The sequence below is a fragment of the Periplaneta americana genome, chromosome 10 (genome assembly GCF_040183065.1).
Source record: "Periplaneta americana isolate PAMFEO1 chromosome 10, P.americana_PAMFEO1_priV1, whole genome shotgun sequence".
Classification (NCBI taxonomy): domain Eukaryota; kingdom Metazoa; phylum Arthropoda; class Insecta; order Blattodea; family Blattidae; genus Periplaneta; species Periplaneta americana.
This window is the reverse complement of record NC_091126.1, coordinates 35,323,362-35,340,434: the sequence shown is the minus strand read 5'-3', so window position 1 is coordinate 35,340,434 and position 17,073 is coordinate 35,323,362. Positions and strand designations below refer to the sequence as shown.

The window sequence follows — 17,073 nt, the reverse complement described above, 5'->3', positions numbered from 1 at the left end:
TATAAAAAATCTTGCTATTGACCATGCTTATCCCAGTTTATAAACCTGACAGAAAACACTCAATGAAGAAAGACAATATAGATAGGAACGTTTAGTTCTTGAATCCAACTATAGTCTTCTGATAAGTTATCAATATATAAAACAAATATCAAATGCAAGTATTTTGTAATGTTTACAAAGATTAAAATGATTCAACTTTTTTTTGCAATATCTTATCTCATATAAGTGTGTTCTGTGTAAATAGATACAGGTAAAGAAAGTTTGTTATATGAGCATAACATGAAGAAAATCCTTACATAGTGTGCATCAATATTCATGTAACTGAATAGTTAGCTGTTGAATTCACAGTCCGCAGGTTTAATTCCGGTCAAGCACCATTCGTTTTAAAGAGGGTGATGAAATTTTGGCATGGCCTCCTCTGCAAGCCAAGTAAAGCTGTGGGTTCTGTGTCATATATTAATAGCATGTAAAAAAAAACTTCCTAATAAATAGCTACAGGCAAAATTTGACGGCCATTTGTTACCCAAGTTCAATTTCAAACAAAGTGAATTTAGAAGTTGAAAGTGTCAAAAAAAAAAAAAAAACACACACACGTTATTTCTCTCTTTCTACATACATACATACATACATACATACATACATACATACATACATACATACATACATACAATACTGTATATACGCGTATTTTCAACATCACTTATAACAAAAATGTTATTTCCGTTATTTCATTCATTTATGAAGAGACCTCTCCTAATAAATTCAGCTGAATATAATTTTCACATATTTACAAATTAATTTATCTGATTAAAATGCACAACCACTACGACGAATTTTTATGTTCAGTATTCATTCATTCATGGTGTTCTGGCCAAGGGCAGGTATTTCACTGCAAACACAGCATTCTCCTATCTTTCCTATTTTCTGATTTCCTCTGTCTCCACATATGATCCATAAATCTTAATGTCGTCTATCATCTGATATCTTCTTCTGCCTCGAGACCTCTTCTCCCGTTCACCAGTCCTTCCAGTGCATCCTTCAGTAGGCAGTTTTTCTCAGCCAGTGACCCTACCAATTCCTTTGCCTCTTCCTGATCAGTTTCAGTAGCATTCATTCTTCACCCACTCTCTCCAAGTCCACACCTGTGGAGTAATGGTCAGCGCGCCCGGCCCGGGTTCGAATCCCAGTCGGGGCAAGTTACCTGATTGAGGTTTTTCCAGGGCTTTCCCTCAACCCAATACGAGCAAATGCCGGGTAACTTTCAGTGCTGGACCCCAGACTCATTTCACTGGCATTATCACCTTCATTTCATTCAGACGCTAAATAATCTTAGATGTTGATACAGCGTCGTAAAATAACCAAAGAAAAAAAACTCTCTCCAACACAATTTTATTTCTTATTCTGTCTGTCCACTTCACACGTTCCATTTTTCTCCATATCCACATTTCAAATGCTTCTATTCGCTTCTCTTCACTTCGTCATAATGTCCATGTTTCTGCCCCATACAATGCCACACTCCACACAAAGCACTTCACTAGTCTCTTCCTTAGTTCTTTGTCCAGAGGTCTGCAGACGATGCTCTTTTTCCAATTAAAAGCTTCCTTAGCCATTGCCATCCTCCTTTTGACTTCTAAGCAGCAGCTCATATTACTGGTTATAGTACACCCCAAGTATTTGAAGCTGCCCACTTGCTCTACAGCCTTATTTAGAATTCGAAATGTTCAGTATATCATGTGAAATACACATAGTGATTATGAAAAAATTTCCTAATTTCAATGGTAATGTAACATTTAAGGTTTTCTGAACATGTTCCAAGTATTTTTATGATAAAGTGTGTACATCAGTGATGGAATCTTGTGGTCACAGCTCAACAAATAACCAGTCTACATCTAATTTCACTCTTTAGTCACCATCAAATACGGACTAATTATTCCTTTTTTATGAATGTGGTAAAATTTCTTGGCAAGATAATTTTAAATTCTACATCTAAGAGTGAAACACACATGTTAATAAATCTTCGAAAACCTTGTGAACACAGTAATTTGAATATTACCTGGGATTCTTAAAACAATTTGAAGGAAGCAACATTATCTCAACTTTACCTGAATTTTTAAAACGAATGTCATGACTAAACATTTCTTTAATATGAGGTTTCACACAATGCATACAATATGCGTGCTAATTTCAGTGAACCAAACTATTCAAGCTGCACTTCAACTTCATAGAGTGAAATTTTTATTACAGTCTGAGTGGTGTCGTTTTTACCTTGTTATAATGTTGTCTAGTCAACTGTCCGAAGATAGGTTTGAACCACACAAGTGATAACAAGGCACAACTTATGAGCAACTAGGTCAGGAGATAATGGGGTAGGGTAGCCAGTTCCTTTCCCCCTCCATTGCATACATCGCCGATTAGCTACATATTACACTATTCAGATTTCAGATGCATAGAAACAATTGTTCTTCCTCTGGCACATATCGTCAAGTGAGATGTACAGCCTGATAATAGAGTATGTATCAGCCAGAACCTCAAACAGAGGCCTATAGATTCAAAATCCCGTATATCCACTTTCACGAATTGTTGAGAAAATGACTTTTTGTTCTACACTGCATTATTTAAATGTTATTGTATATTTTTCAATATCAGAACATGCATGTGAATCTATGAGTACTTACAAGTAACAAAATATTCGTCACGATATATTAACATAAAATAAATCAGAGTTAAATATGCACACAGAGGGCTTTGAACCTAAAATAATGACATGGAGGATTTTGAAACTCAAGGATCCTTTATGAATAAAATGACCACATCCTCAGAAACAATCACGCCCCAAATGTTTTGCCAAACCTTTAAGTGCAAGCAGGAGCGCCATGTTTGAGTTCGTGGTACAATACCACATTTTCGTTATGATATGTTAATGTATTTGGCTTGGAAGGGATTTTTGTCTTTATCACTAAATTATTTATTTATTTTTTTTTTTTGGGTATTAGGATTTATTTATTTTTACTATTGATTTAAGTGCGTGCGTGTGTATATGTGTGTGTGTGTGTGTGTATGTATATATATATATATATATATATATATATATATATATTGAAAATTACTTCAAACATACGACATACATAATATAATATCTATGTAAATTATTGAATATAAGTTATTAATCATTCACAAGATAAAAAAGAGAAGCATGTATTCTCTTAGTGAATGGAGTACCTCTTAAAATATATTTACACATACCGATTTCAGGTAATAACCACATGTACCCAGGATACTGACAGTGAGACTAGTTTAATAGCTATCCTAAACCAATCTCTCAGGCTACAGTTACCACATCCAACGAGCTTTTAAACTGACGGACAGGACGTGTAAAAAAAAGCTCAATGAACAATATATACATTTTTTTTTTTTTTTTTTACTAATGCCAGTTACCTGTCTTTTCGTCTTTCACTCATATGAAGCCAGTTATGTAGACCAATTTAAAGTCAGAGTCGTTGCCCAGGGTGAGCCATAAGCATAGGTTTGTCTACACCACACCCATGATGATATAAGATGATGATGGAGATTTGTTGGGATGCCATGGGGGAAGTGGAGATCCCAGAGAAAACCCCTGTGTTACCTGAATCATGGACTTGCTCAACGTAAGTTATAAATCGAAGGTACACCGAGAGTCAAACCTGGTTCCACATAAGTATAAGTCCAGCACTCTAGCTACTAGACCAACGTGGCAGTTATAATTTATAATTACAGTTCTTTCACACAGATTTCAATCTTACGTTATGACTGTGTAGACATTTAGAAACAAAATTAGCGTGTCTTTCTCTTGAAATAATTAAACCATCATCAGTTCAACTAAATTAAGCTTTCTGTGGAATGCAATCTACTGTACCATTGTTCTTTTTTCTAATTTTTCCAAATCTATAAAATGCATGAAGTTCTCAAAAATACATCACAATTAGTCCAACATCCAAAGAATAATGTTATCAAAGCAGAAGTGAAGAAGAAGAAGAAGAAGAAGAAGAAGAAGAAGAAGAAGAGTGGTTAAGGTTATGAAGGTAGCAAATCAATATTAATGGTGTAAAATTAATATAACTTTAAGAAATTCTATATTTTTTAAAGCGAATAAATTTTGTTTTAAAAATGAATTTGTTAATAAATGTTACTTTTCAATTACTATATTATTTATTTTAGTAGGTTATTTTACGACGCTTTATCAACAGCTTAGGTTATTTAGCATCTGAATGAGATGAAGGTGATAATGCCGGTGAAATGAGTCCGGGGTCCAACACCGAAAGTTACCCAGCATTTGCTCATATTGGGTTGAGGGAAAAAACCTCAACCAGGTAACTTGCCCCGACCGGGAATCGAACCCGGGCCACCTGGTTTCGCGGCTAGACGTGCTAACCGTTACTCCACAGGTGTGGACTCAATTACTATATTAAGAAAATGGATATATGTATTTTTTTTTATACTGATGAGAAATATAAACTGAAATATTGGAACACACTTGATCAGAAGATAGTAAGACATAGGTGCGGCTATCTCCTCTTCCAAAATACATTCCAAACCCATGACACAGTTTAGATAAGAAATGATCATCAGATGGCCTATACAAATATATAATGGGAAGTGAATATTAAATATTATAATTTAAAATATTGGAATGAAATATAGGCAACTAGGTCAGTTCTGCAGCTTATCAAATTACTAGATCAGATTCATAAGTCGAGCCTCAATGCATGCAAGTACCGGGACTAATTTAAGGTACTACCTCTACAACTATAAAGTTATTCTAATTACACCAAGTAATGACAATTCTACATGGAACAAGACTTCTTGCTTTTGTGTCTACAATGTATGAATTTTCCTTACTTTGTTTCAAACCTTCACAGGCTAATATGCACAAATATAAAAGGACAATTGTAATTCGAAAAAGATTACAATATTTTAAGAAAGAGATTATGGTCTACTAACTAGTACGTGAAAAATTCCAATCCAAACAGTCAAACTATTACTAAGAAATTATAAACACAAATTTTTGGTAGGGATGTCAAAAATAAGTTTCCGTATGCTATTCTCACTATCATAGGGCATGCATATTAAAACTGACATTGTCGCATTCTTAATTGTAACAATTAGATTACCATCTGTTACTAGGGTTACAATACGTCCTCATATTCAAGGTATAAATAAATTACTGTCTGGGAGGGATTTTCAAAATCAACACTAATGTCCGGAAATTAGACTTGCAGATTTAATGTTAAAAAATGCATTGCTTTTAAACAACGGAATCTACGATTCTCGACACAACTAACTTCGTTTTATTAGCGAATTACAAGCTCAGGACGACATTCGACACTTTTTGAAGGTTTGAAATACAGAGCCCATTTCATTTTCATTTCCTTATTATTACTGCTTTACTGGTTGGTTCACAATGATTCACACGAGGTTCTGCTTGTCCTGCTAGCTCAATTTGCTTACGTAATTGGTTTACACGAGCTTACAGACGAGGACCGCGAGATTTTTTGCAGCTCTTACCGAGCATTTTTCCATTTTTTTTTTAATTCAAATGCAGTGGTCTAAGGATACGAATCATCTTGTGGAGTCAGTGAAAGTCCCAACTATAGTGAAGTACAACTTCCGTTGTTTCAGTTGTGTAACAATTCATTCATACTTTCTAAAATTTCGTGATGAAAAATTAAATATCCACAGTAACATTTTTAATATTTACTACCCTATTATCATTAGGTGGTCTACTTCCATTAATAGAATTTTTACCAAAATTAATTATTATTCAATACATAATTATTAATTAAATAAATTTCATCACTTTAAAGTAAATCACATCAAAAGATAAATATTCATGGATTGTTTAAATGAAGTTATCCTCCATTGGAGAATAAATGACTGAAATTTTATTGAAGAATAAAGTTCATTCTTGTCGTTTTTTATTATTTCTATATGCATACTCAAATTATAATAATTTAAGAATTAGGTATCAAAACAGGCAACATTTTAAACATTTGACTTTGTTCCAATTATTTGAAACTCAACGACTTTGCACATCGAGTGAATTTATATCTGTAAGGTGTTAATTAGGAGTTGGAAGGGTCTGATTGGTATGGTGTCTTCATTTTTACGTTTAAAGATATCGTAACCCTAACTATTACATAATATTGGAGTTAATGTGACCATGACAGAATCAATATGGTATCTGAGGCGCACACACACAAGTTTTACTCAAAGAGAAATATACATATAAGATTTCTCTGGTAAAAATGTGAAACTGAAAAACACATTTAGAAAATATTCTCATGTATATTCACGGTATACACTGGTATACTCGTTCCCCCTCCCCCCGCCCCTGAGTAAGTCAAATAACACGTAACTGGAGATACTGTGTAACAATGACAGAACTCCGAATTGAAATCATCCTTTACTCCTTCTGTTCATCTGACTCACAACTCTAGATCGCCTACTATTTTCGGTTTCTGCAAAGGTAAACTCTTTGGTACATTGTAAATTGGAGTACCTTCCACTCTCATACAATTCAGTCTGACTTTCTGTGAGTAATTTTTGTGAATTCATCGAAAAATGATGTAATAATAATGAAATAACACAAGATACAGGAATGTAAATCTGAATCAAATATATTCCTTTACGCACAAAATTTTAAATTCTGTATGTAAAATATAACGTTCTGTACCAAATGAATACACTCAGTACCGTTACTATAAAAAGTAACACTTATCCATATAAAACTGTTATGTCGTAGATTTCACCTATCTGTACTAAATTCAATTTATATATTTACATGTTTAATTACCGGTTAAATTCTTAACAATGATATTTACTGTTACTCATACAGTAACTTCTGCAATATTACCATACTACTAACCTCGTAACATAAAAAAAATTAAAGTATGATAATCTAAAATAAATCCCAAAGTACCAAGCGAGCTAATTCAGATGGTAACGTTTCAGACTCACATTTTGAAGGTCCCGGATTCAAACCCCGTGGCTGGCCAATCTGACTGGGGTTTTTCATGGGTTTCCCTCAGTCACAAAGGGAAATTGCGAATTGGAAATTTACATACCATGATTCATCACCATCTCAATAGCAAATATCATAAACATTAATCAAAATCTATATCAGGTACATGAACATAAGCTATCTATATCACACAACAAAGAAACAGGAACTCAACAACAGTATAAACGGCCTACTGATATACCCAAAGATCCTACACACGTGATATAAACACAGATGTTAAAGCTTGTATAAATAAACATAACAAAAGAAAATCTCGAACTAAAACTCTCTTGGTTTCGACAACCTCCCTGGGTATTAAATGGTTTATGTCAAAAACTGTTGTCTCATTTTAAGTTAGCTACAATTTTCAAATGAAAAATAAAATATATTTAGAAAATGCAAAAATATTTAAATAAATTAGACTCATATGAAGTTCAATTTTGCGTGAATTATTTCTCTAATGGGTTCCCTAGATTTTTTCTAAGCAACAAACTTTGAATAATTTTTCGAAATACATGTTGTTCAGTCAACTGTCCGAAGACAGGTCTGAACCTCACAAGTGATACCAACAAGGCACCACTTATGAGGCAACTAGCCCAGGAGATAATGGGGTAGAGTGGCCAGTTCCCTTCCCCCTTCGAAATATATATCTTCAGGATTGCCCCTTATAAAAGGACTTAACTAAAAATAGTGTTAAAGTCAATTTTAAGCTAAATGATGCTGGGATGCTCGTAAGGGTACAGCATAGTGAAATTTGAACATTTCAAAATATTGGACCTACAGTTTTCATTTTTGGCCACAGATTTTCAGCTCAACTGGTAAATATTTTGTACATTTTGTAAATGTTTCGTAAAAATTAACTTTAATTCTTAATTAATGAGGATACTGGGCATAGATCCAGAAACAAAATTTGGGCCATCTGAATTTTCTAAGTTCCAGTTATAACATACAGTAAAACCCCTCTTAACCGAATTTCGGTTAACTGACATCCGGATTAACCGAAAAAATGTAAAAAAAGATAACAGCCAATGTTTTGTTTATCCCTGCAATATTTTGTTCATCCCCTATAGCATGGCTACAAATTTAAGTGTCAATGTTCTCACAGCAATGCTACATCTGTTTTCCATCTCCACCCCTCAAACACTTGTTTTGTATAGTAACTGGGCACGGCCAGTCCCGTTAAGTGAGACATTCTTCTCGCCCCCTCCTCTCATCTACCCGGGAATTACACGATTATGGTGTATGCATTCGAGGTAAGTTTCCAATTTCTCATCCATTTTAGTTGTGATGCAGTTATCGCAGTATCGGTAGGTACATCTTATTTTTTAGTTAAGCGTGTGTGATGTCAAGTAAAAGAAAACTCGCATATTTTACTCATCAAGTGCTGGCATGATATTGCAGCTCACAAACGATGCGAGAGAAAGATACGTAAGATGATAATTGATTATTGGATGTAAAATTGATTTGCAATTACAATATTAAATTCATTGATTTTTTGTTAATAATTTACATGCTTAAAGATCTCTTTTCCTTCCCTTTTATCGAAAATATTTCTCATCCATTATCCAAAAAATCACGTTCTCTGAAATGGCTCCGTCCCTTTTATTTCGGATAAACGTGGTTCTACTGTACATGAAATGATAAATGGATGTTTCAATCACATGTAAAATTACTAGGATCATGAACCTCGTCTTATGCTGAATCTGCAGATTTTATTTTTGGGTCTGTACATTAGAGTATAAATTATTGTAGATTATTCACATGATACATTTTAAGTGTTTACAAAATTAGTAATTGGTCATTAATTGTTGGCGAATCCTCGGGCTTCACATCATCTCACTACATCTTGTCAAAATATTGTAGAAAATTGTAAAAATTGTAAATTATTGTAAAAATTGTAATTGTAATCTTATAAAATTTAGTCTTGTTCCACATCTTAAAGCATCATTGCTAATGTAAGATCTATGGAATATATTAAATTAAATGAAAAATGAAATGAATTGACATATGAGAGAAGCTCCTATATTTAAAAAATCAGAGAACTCTTTCAGCTGTACTGTCACTACTTTCGCCTATATCTATCGCAAATGCGTTATTCTCATCTTACTCTCACCACGTTCTGGCATTCAAATATTATACTGACGAAATAATACAAGAATTTCTATATCAAACTCAAACTGACCTCAACTATCTATAAAAGTATTGATTTATGGATCATTACTAGTGATACTACTAATCTATAGTAACTCTCTTGTGTCTTAGAGAGAGAGATGTATTTTCAAATGATAGCTAAAATTGAATACTGACATAATGAAGTCTGCATATTAATATTCATCGGCATTTGTTGTTTGAATACATGTATCGGAAACAGATATAACGTACGGTGTCTGATATGAAAAAGGAAAAACTGGGGGACATATGGTGATGTGAGTGTGTAAAAGAGGACATAATATATTTTTTTTTTATTAAAAGAACACTGTAATCAATTAACCTGAAAGTCGAAGACAGAGGAAGGTGAAAAGGTGAGTAACAGAACACTTAAAAGATGATCTCAGACATGGACATAATTAAGAGAAAACTACATCGGAAAGGATATTTCACTGTGAAAATAGTATGCAGTGGCATCAAAGAAGCGAGAGCCTAGTGGTGAGTTTATGAAGTTGGAGAGCTCTTAGTGCAGTGAATGAGTGACTCGGAGAGCTTATTAAACTTCTACACATATTTCTCCCAAGTCTCGGTCGAGGGTGAAGAGGGATGCATTTACGAGTGAGACAAAAAGGCAGTTCTGTTTTCACTGAATAATTTTATATCTTTACTGTGTTAAATTTTGCAATTTACCTGGCTGACTAGTTTCGAAGCGGTATACTTCATTGTCCGAGCGTAGTGAAAATCCTGTGCTGTCTTCTGGTTTCCTGTTGTGTTGAGGTGAGTTCATGATTGTGTCGAAAAGGGTGAGTGTTTTGAAATTCAGTTGAATGTTCAAGATGTGATGTGGATGTATGTTTGTATGTTCATAAATTTCATATTGTTCTAGGATGTTAAGTTTCTGTTTATTTGGTTGGATGTGTAGTATTTTCATGTCAGTGTCTGTGTTGCTGTAGTTGTGATTGGAGTTTGTGATGTGTTCTGTGTAGGTTGAATTGTTGTGTGGTTTGGTAATGGCACTCTTATTTCATGTAAGAAGTTGTTACAGCAAAACAGGGGTGTGGAACTGTGGCTGAATGAGGGGGCATCTGAAAGAATAAGTTATGAATAGCCATTGTTGGTAACCCACTGCAGTCTTCTGGGTTCATTTCCAGTTTATGGGATCCACAACGGATCATTCATGTCTAAGTGCTTTAGTGGTATTCTACACCCTTACATAGAAAACGGAGAAGAAAAAAAAAATTGCTATTTAAATGTAGACTCAGAACATGATGAACTTCTCACATTATTTTCAAACACATTTTGCCAATTTTTGGAAAATTAGATCTCAAAGAGACAAGTCAAATGAAGTAACCTTTACAATAACGCAACTTAATGCCAAACATGCGAAAAAAAAGTACAATTGATATTAAAGTCGAAATTTTGCAAAAACATCACAATTTAGAACACCTTATGAATAAATTTTCAGATTATTCGAATGTTATCTTGAAAGGCCTTATCTCTTATCTCTTAACTGGCGTTTTGTATCCTGTACATGATATCATAGCAGAGATTACATTTGTCGCCATACATTTGATATAGTTTCTAATTACGTAATTACACTTTAAGAGACATAAGTTCAGATACGCTAAGAATTATTCTCACACATTTTTCATGTTATAAAGATGTGTAATTAAATTACTTTTTAAATTTCAGTATCGTATACAGACAACGGAAAATAGTTTTCAAAGGAAAATAGTTTAAACCAAAATAAAGAATATAAAATGAATGACAGTGGATTTGTTTCACTTATGTTTAATGACATTTGATTTTTTAAGACTCTCTTACTAAAGAAAGATTAAGGGAATTCACTAGTTACTGAAACTGAAGAGCATATGAAACAAGTTAAGAATATGTCAAATAAAAAAGGCTGAACATTTGTATACAAAGTAATGTTAGAAATATCAAATTTAATTTACTTATGGCTTTTAGAGAACTCTGAGGTTCATTGCCACCCTCACATAAGCCCGCCATCGGTCCCTATCCTGAGCAAGATTAATCCAGTCTCTACTATCATATCCCACCACCCTCAAATCCATTTTAATACTATCCTCTCATCTATGTCTCGGCCTCCCCAAAGATCGTTTTCCTTCCAGCCTCCCAACTAACACTCTACATGCATTTCTGAATTCGCCCATATGTGTTACATGCCTTGCCCTCCCAAACGTCTGGATTTAATGCTCCTCATTACGTCAGGTGAAGAATACAATGTGTGCAGTTCTGCATTGTGTAACTTTTCCATTCTCCTCTTAGCCCCAAATATTTTCCTAAGAACCTTATTCTCGAACACTCTTAACCTCTGTTCTTCTCTCAAATTAAGAGTCCAAGTTTCACATTCCTACAGAAGAACTGGTAATATAACTGTTCTATTAATTCTAACTTTCAGCTTTTTTGAGAGCAGATTGGATGACAAAAGCTTCTCAACCGAATAATAACAGGCATTTCCCATACTTATTCTGCGTTTAATTTCCTGCCCAGTGTGTCATTTATATTTGTTACTGTTGCTCCAAAATATTGAGATGTATGTGCAGAGATCCGAAGTATAGTGTAGTATACCTCCATTTGTGCCCTTACTGTAATCGGCAGAATTTTTTCAGCATTTTTCCTCATGTCAGTGACTTTTTTTTTAAGTGTAGAATTATATTGCACTTTAAAATTAAAACAACAAATGTGTCAGGACTCGGGAGTATAAATCAGCCTCAGAAACCCATATCATCTCCAAAACTTCAACCCAGTATATTTTTAACAATTGCAGATGATAGATGAAATGAGAGGGAGGTGAAATGTGTTGATGGAATGAAAAAGGAAAACGAAAGTACCCTGAAAAAATCCACTGCAATGTCTGCTTTGTCGACCACAAAATTCCATCACGATTTACCTGGGGACCGAATATGGACTGCTTTTATAGAAAACCAGCACACTATAGTCGCAACACTGTTATTCCCGGCATGACTCCTCCTCTTTGCTTACGTCTTAGGAAGTGAAGGCTCTATAAAGTCTAGATAGGTAGCATCATTCGCCATTTTTGTTCTTTCGTTGCCGAGCTACCAGATGAGGAGTCTATTTGTCACATCATTAAACATCATGTCGCAGCTCCTATGATAATAAATCAAATGCACTGTAATTCAGCAAATAATTGAGTGGCAAATAACGTCCTCAAGTGCTTTCTGTGAACGCCAACAAAAGAGCCAAAATGATGGGCGATTATATTAAGTATTTATCGAGCCTTAGGAAATGCATAACGTCATTATCAGCGAATCACAAGACGCATACATTTAAATGTAGCCGACCTGCAACGTGATTGGCTGCCGGAAATAAGAGTGACGAGACTATAGTGTTGAGCCACTGATGCAGCAACCTAGCACTGAAATGTGAAACCTCCCAAACAACTTTGCTCAAGCATGAGAAACTTTTCATTCAAAACTTACGTAGTACAAGAAATGCAAAAAGCAGTAATATAGCAGACTTGCCACAATAGTGAATACACCAACATTTTTGAGACATGATTATGGAATTCAGATATAATATTGTAATGACTCATTATTGTCATTTCAACTTGAATGAGGGAACAAATCAATTTTCTTTTGTAGAACAATCTAGTTTTGGCAAATTGACTATAAATTCTCAATTGAGTTTATGCTGGGTACGCTGCTTGACTAGGGGAGTGCCTGAATATTATTCAGTCTTGTGAGATGTATGACATGCTGCCAAGTCTTGTTGAAAAACATCACTGTCATCCAGAAATGATTTCTGCGGTTCCAGTAAGACTCTAGTTTCGAATATGCAAATATACCTGTCGCTATTCAACATTCCTTTGATAGGAATTAATGACCCAGGCCCTTCGTGTGAAAAACAACCCCAGGACATTACTCTTGAGGGTGTATCGGTTCTTGTTAAAGGTAAGCTGATGAAACCTTTTCTGATCCTTTACAGATGTGACATGGTAGCTATGAACCTAGAAATGATATTCATAACAAAAAAGTACATTCTTCCAGTCATTTATTTTTCGGTTTCTATTTAATTTTGCCAATATTAAACATTTTTGCACATATCAAGAATTAGCAGTTGCTTTTTTAATGGCTTACAAGCTTTTCAAATAAATTCCAAAGTCTACGATGCACTGTTGTAACGTGAATGTTTATCCCAGTTATAGCTATTAACTCGCGGGTTAAGTTGACAGCAGATAGTCTAGGATTTATTTTACTTTTCCTGACAATTAAACAGTCATCTTGTGGTGGAGTCTTCCTATTCCAGCCACATTTTTCTTTTTTTCTGGAGCGTGATGAACACAGTCTCTTAGTATTTTTTCAGGACAGAATGACTGTAGGTAAGCCAACCAACAATCAAAGAAAACACAAAAAATTGTCATGTTCGGGTTAATTTGAATGCTACTGTATTCTCTAATCTGTGTCAATACTGTACATTTTCGGCAGAAGCATGTTATAAAACTTCTTTGAAGGAAGAAGAAACAGGAGGAAGCATTTTACTTTGTTCCCTATAAATTGCATGCCTGAATGGATCAATTTCAGAAAAAACAATTTCAAAATTATCATTTTCTCCAATTTCGGCCGTAATCAACTTTAAGGGATTTGCATATAAATCACCTGTTGCCTTTCTTTTCAATGTTGTGCGAATATTTTGCTTTTTAATTAGATATGACAAAATGTTTTCATGATCATGATACCCTGTTTTATCAATGTTTAAAAGTTTCTATTTCTCAAGGTCTGTAAACTTCCATGTCTTGTCCTCTGTTACTTTTGATTATTTCAAACTCTATAAGTTTATAAAATCTTAACATGTTAAAATACATCATTTTAAATCTCTAAAATAGTAGTTGTTTAAAATAAATTCGCTAAAACGTTTTGGACCTATACTAAAGCCACATTAATTCCCTAACCACTATAGTACAAAAAAGCAAATGCTGTACTATATACTAAGACTAAGCGAAAGGCACTTTTTGCCTACATACACCGTACAATATTGCCAAACCAATCATGTTGAATTCTGAACGTGCCTACATAAAAAGTACAATGAAATGAAAACTATGTCCTAAGGGTAAAATGCAACAAAATGAACTGCAGTGAGAAAAATTTGCATCTCATACTTACACATCAGCACAATGAATGATAAGTGGTGTGAAAGATAAATTCATTTTTTTTACAGTACTGGCATGTCGTGATAACACATTGCACATGTGTATAAATGCACTGTTGCAGAGAAAGTATATGTTATATTTGTGACCATGTGGACCCAGCAGCAAATGCTTTATGGGGACCTATTTAGTCCAATGAGAAGTTCTGTTTCAGTCAAACTGTAATTATCAGTAATGACACATTAAAATTTTGTTACTGCATGTATTACAATCACTTCTTGACAAAAAAAAAAATATCAAACCCCCAGAACCAAATTCTGACTGTGCCACTGTTTCACCTATTTTAAAATGATCATTAAAATAAACAAGGTTTCTTTCTTAGAAAAGAACAGGTTTTCCTTTTCCAAATCTATAAAATTTATTTATTCCTGCAGATTTATATATTTTCTCTTAAATGGATCCTTCTCTTACAATAAATCCGAAAATACATCTTGTTTGTTGCTTGTTTAATCTGAGGGATCAGACGGATATTAGATGATTAGATCATCATCATCATCATTAGATTAAATGATTAGACTCAATGGCACCTACGCCAAAATGTCAACTCTGTAAATTAAATTCTTCTTCGTTGTCAAAAGTTAAAAAAAAAAAATCATAAAAGCGTTTTTCTACACGTAAATGCAGAAATCGAGATTAAGAACATCGAAAAGATAAACAGTATGGAGGAAAGAAATCCGTTATGCCTTGTCAACAGTTCAACATACAAAGGTGTATGTAGCAAAATACTCCAAATTTGCCATAATAAAAAGACGAACCAGTATATAAAATGTATAAAATATTCTTATTGGTACTTCAATGATAATATGTTTTCTCCATATGAAAGCACCTCTATCTTGAAAATTTACAGCATGTGTGAAAAACAGACTTCACTTTTGTGAAAATAAGCTCTTGAGCATTTTAACGCACAAAGGTATGGTTTTGTTAGACCTGAAAGACGTCAAACACGGATAAAACATTTCAGGAGATTTAAAATTATCTTGAGAAAGTCACATTACCAAATTTGATGTCAGACTGAAATAAACAGCCTTAGAAAGAATGATAAATTAGAGGTGTACTCACAACATCCGCCAGTTTGTGGTACGGCAAGAGCTCCATGTAGTCTCTTTCAGGTGGGCAGTTCACCACCAAACCATGCTGAGGTTCAATCCAACATTCTGTTATTATCTGCAACTCTCCGTCAGCTTCAGTTTCTTGTGCTTCAACTTCATCTGTGCCATCATCTTCTGAGCCACTGTGAAAGAGAAATGGAATATGTGAATAGCAGAAACAACTTCTTGTATTTGCTTCTGCATATTATTCAATATAGTGCACATTTCATTCAAAATAAACAAAAACAGAAATGCTGAAATATATAAACATGACGAGTATTCAGAATTAAATATATCATGCTCTAAAATTACATAACAAGTCACTCTATTTGCTTATGTGCTTTATGCAAGTATCATGCCTACATCAACTACAGTAGCATTAACAACATCTGTAGAAAGTAAATTTAGATCTAATTTAGCAATTGTCCCCAGAAAGCAAATAGGTGCATGTGTGATATATAATGTGCTGCAGAACAGTCTGCATAATTTCCAACAATGAAATAATGTAATCATTCACTACAGTATTCTACTAGCGTTTCTTATAACAATAATTGGTATAAATGACTCTGACTTCATTTTAAATTTACAGATGTGTAATGTAAAGTAATTTATGCTCGACCATGCCGAAATGCAGTAATTATACACCTGGTAGCAGTCCTTTAATGCATGTCATTAAAGTGCACCTATTCATTAAAGTTCAGGTTTTCGATTATTCTTGGATATGCAATCGAAAGGTCACAGAGGCTGGAAATCCAATACTGTCGCAGAAGGTTATGTTCTGTTACTATAATAATTAGCGTTAATTGTAAATAATATTCAAATACATTCAATTTGTCATCTCGTTTTTCAATGTCGAATTCAATTTCAAGGTTATATCAAGACTAATGTTTATCTTACTCTCTAGATTATATAACAAGGTCATCGACATTCGTTTCCTGAAAAAAATCAATACTTTCGCGTCTGCGCACATCTCACAATTCATGAGGTAGGCTATTGCACGCACTCACATAACAATAACATGAATATTTATGAATAATTTCAAGTTAGAAATATGGTCGAGCATAAAAAGTCGTATGAAACTTGCCTATAATGGTAATTAAGACGCTCATATGAAAATTATGAAACTCGCACTCATTTCATAAACATCCTCGGGTCTTAATTACTACCATTATAGGCTCGTTGCATAATGTAGTATTGTTCCAGCTCTTCATGATTATTAAGTTACAGACGATAGAAATATCAGAGAAATGAAATCTGTGTAGATGTAACTGTGTGAGAATGTGACCTGTTCTGGCTCTTATTAAAATGTTTTAATATAACCTTGGTAACTTTCGTACATTTTTAGGTAGTTTGATTTCTTTTGTATGCTCTGTAAAACTTTGCCTTTGCTAGAAGACAGATAATTGTTGACCCATAGGTTTGCAAAATGAAAGTAGATTAAAGCAGAGGCAATGGATAAGATGTCATTTGTAATGGTCTTGATTGCAAATGTGTTGTCTCTTTCGCAACTTTCTCAAATCCATGTACATATACGAAAATAAAATTTGGAGCTCCCTTATTGTATATTTTGCTTTCAACACACTGTGCATGTGCAGTAAACAAGAGCCCCTGCA

The 17,073-nt window shown here is 34.0% G+C and overlaps 1 protein-coding gene across 6 annotated transcripts in view; it reads right to left on the bottom strand.

Moving 5' to 3' along the window:
- Window positions 1–17,073, bottom strand: part of LOC138707595 (KICSTOR complex protein SZT2-like) — a 216,067-nt gene that overhangs the window by 148,443 nt on the left and 50,551 nt on the right. For all 6 annotated transcript variants that reach the window (XM_069837210.1, XM_069837216.1, XM_069837211.1 and 3 more), the window contains exon 19: window positions 15,432–15,603. In XM_069837210.1, coding sequence (XP_069693311.1) covers window positions 15,432–15,603 — 172 coding nt within the window. The remainder of the gene's footprint in view (window positions 1–15,431; window positions 15,604–17,073) is intronic.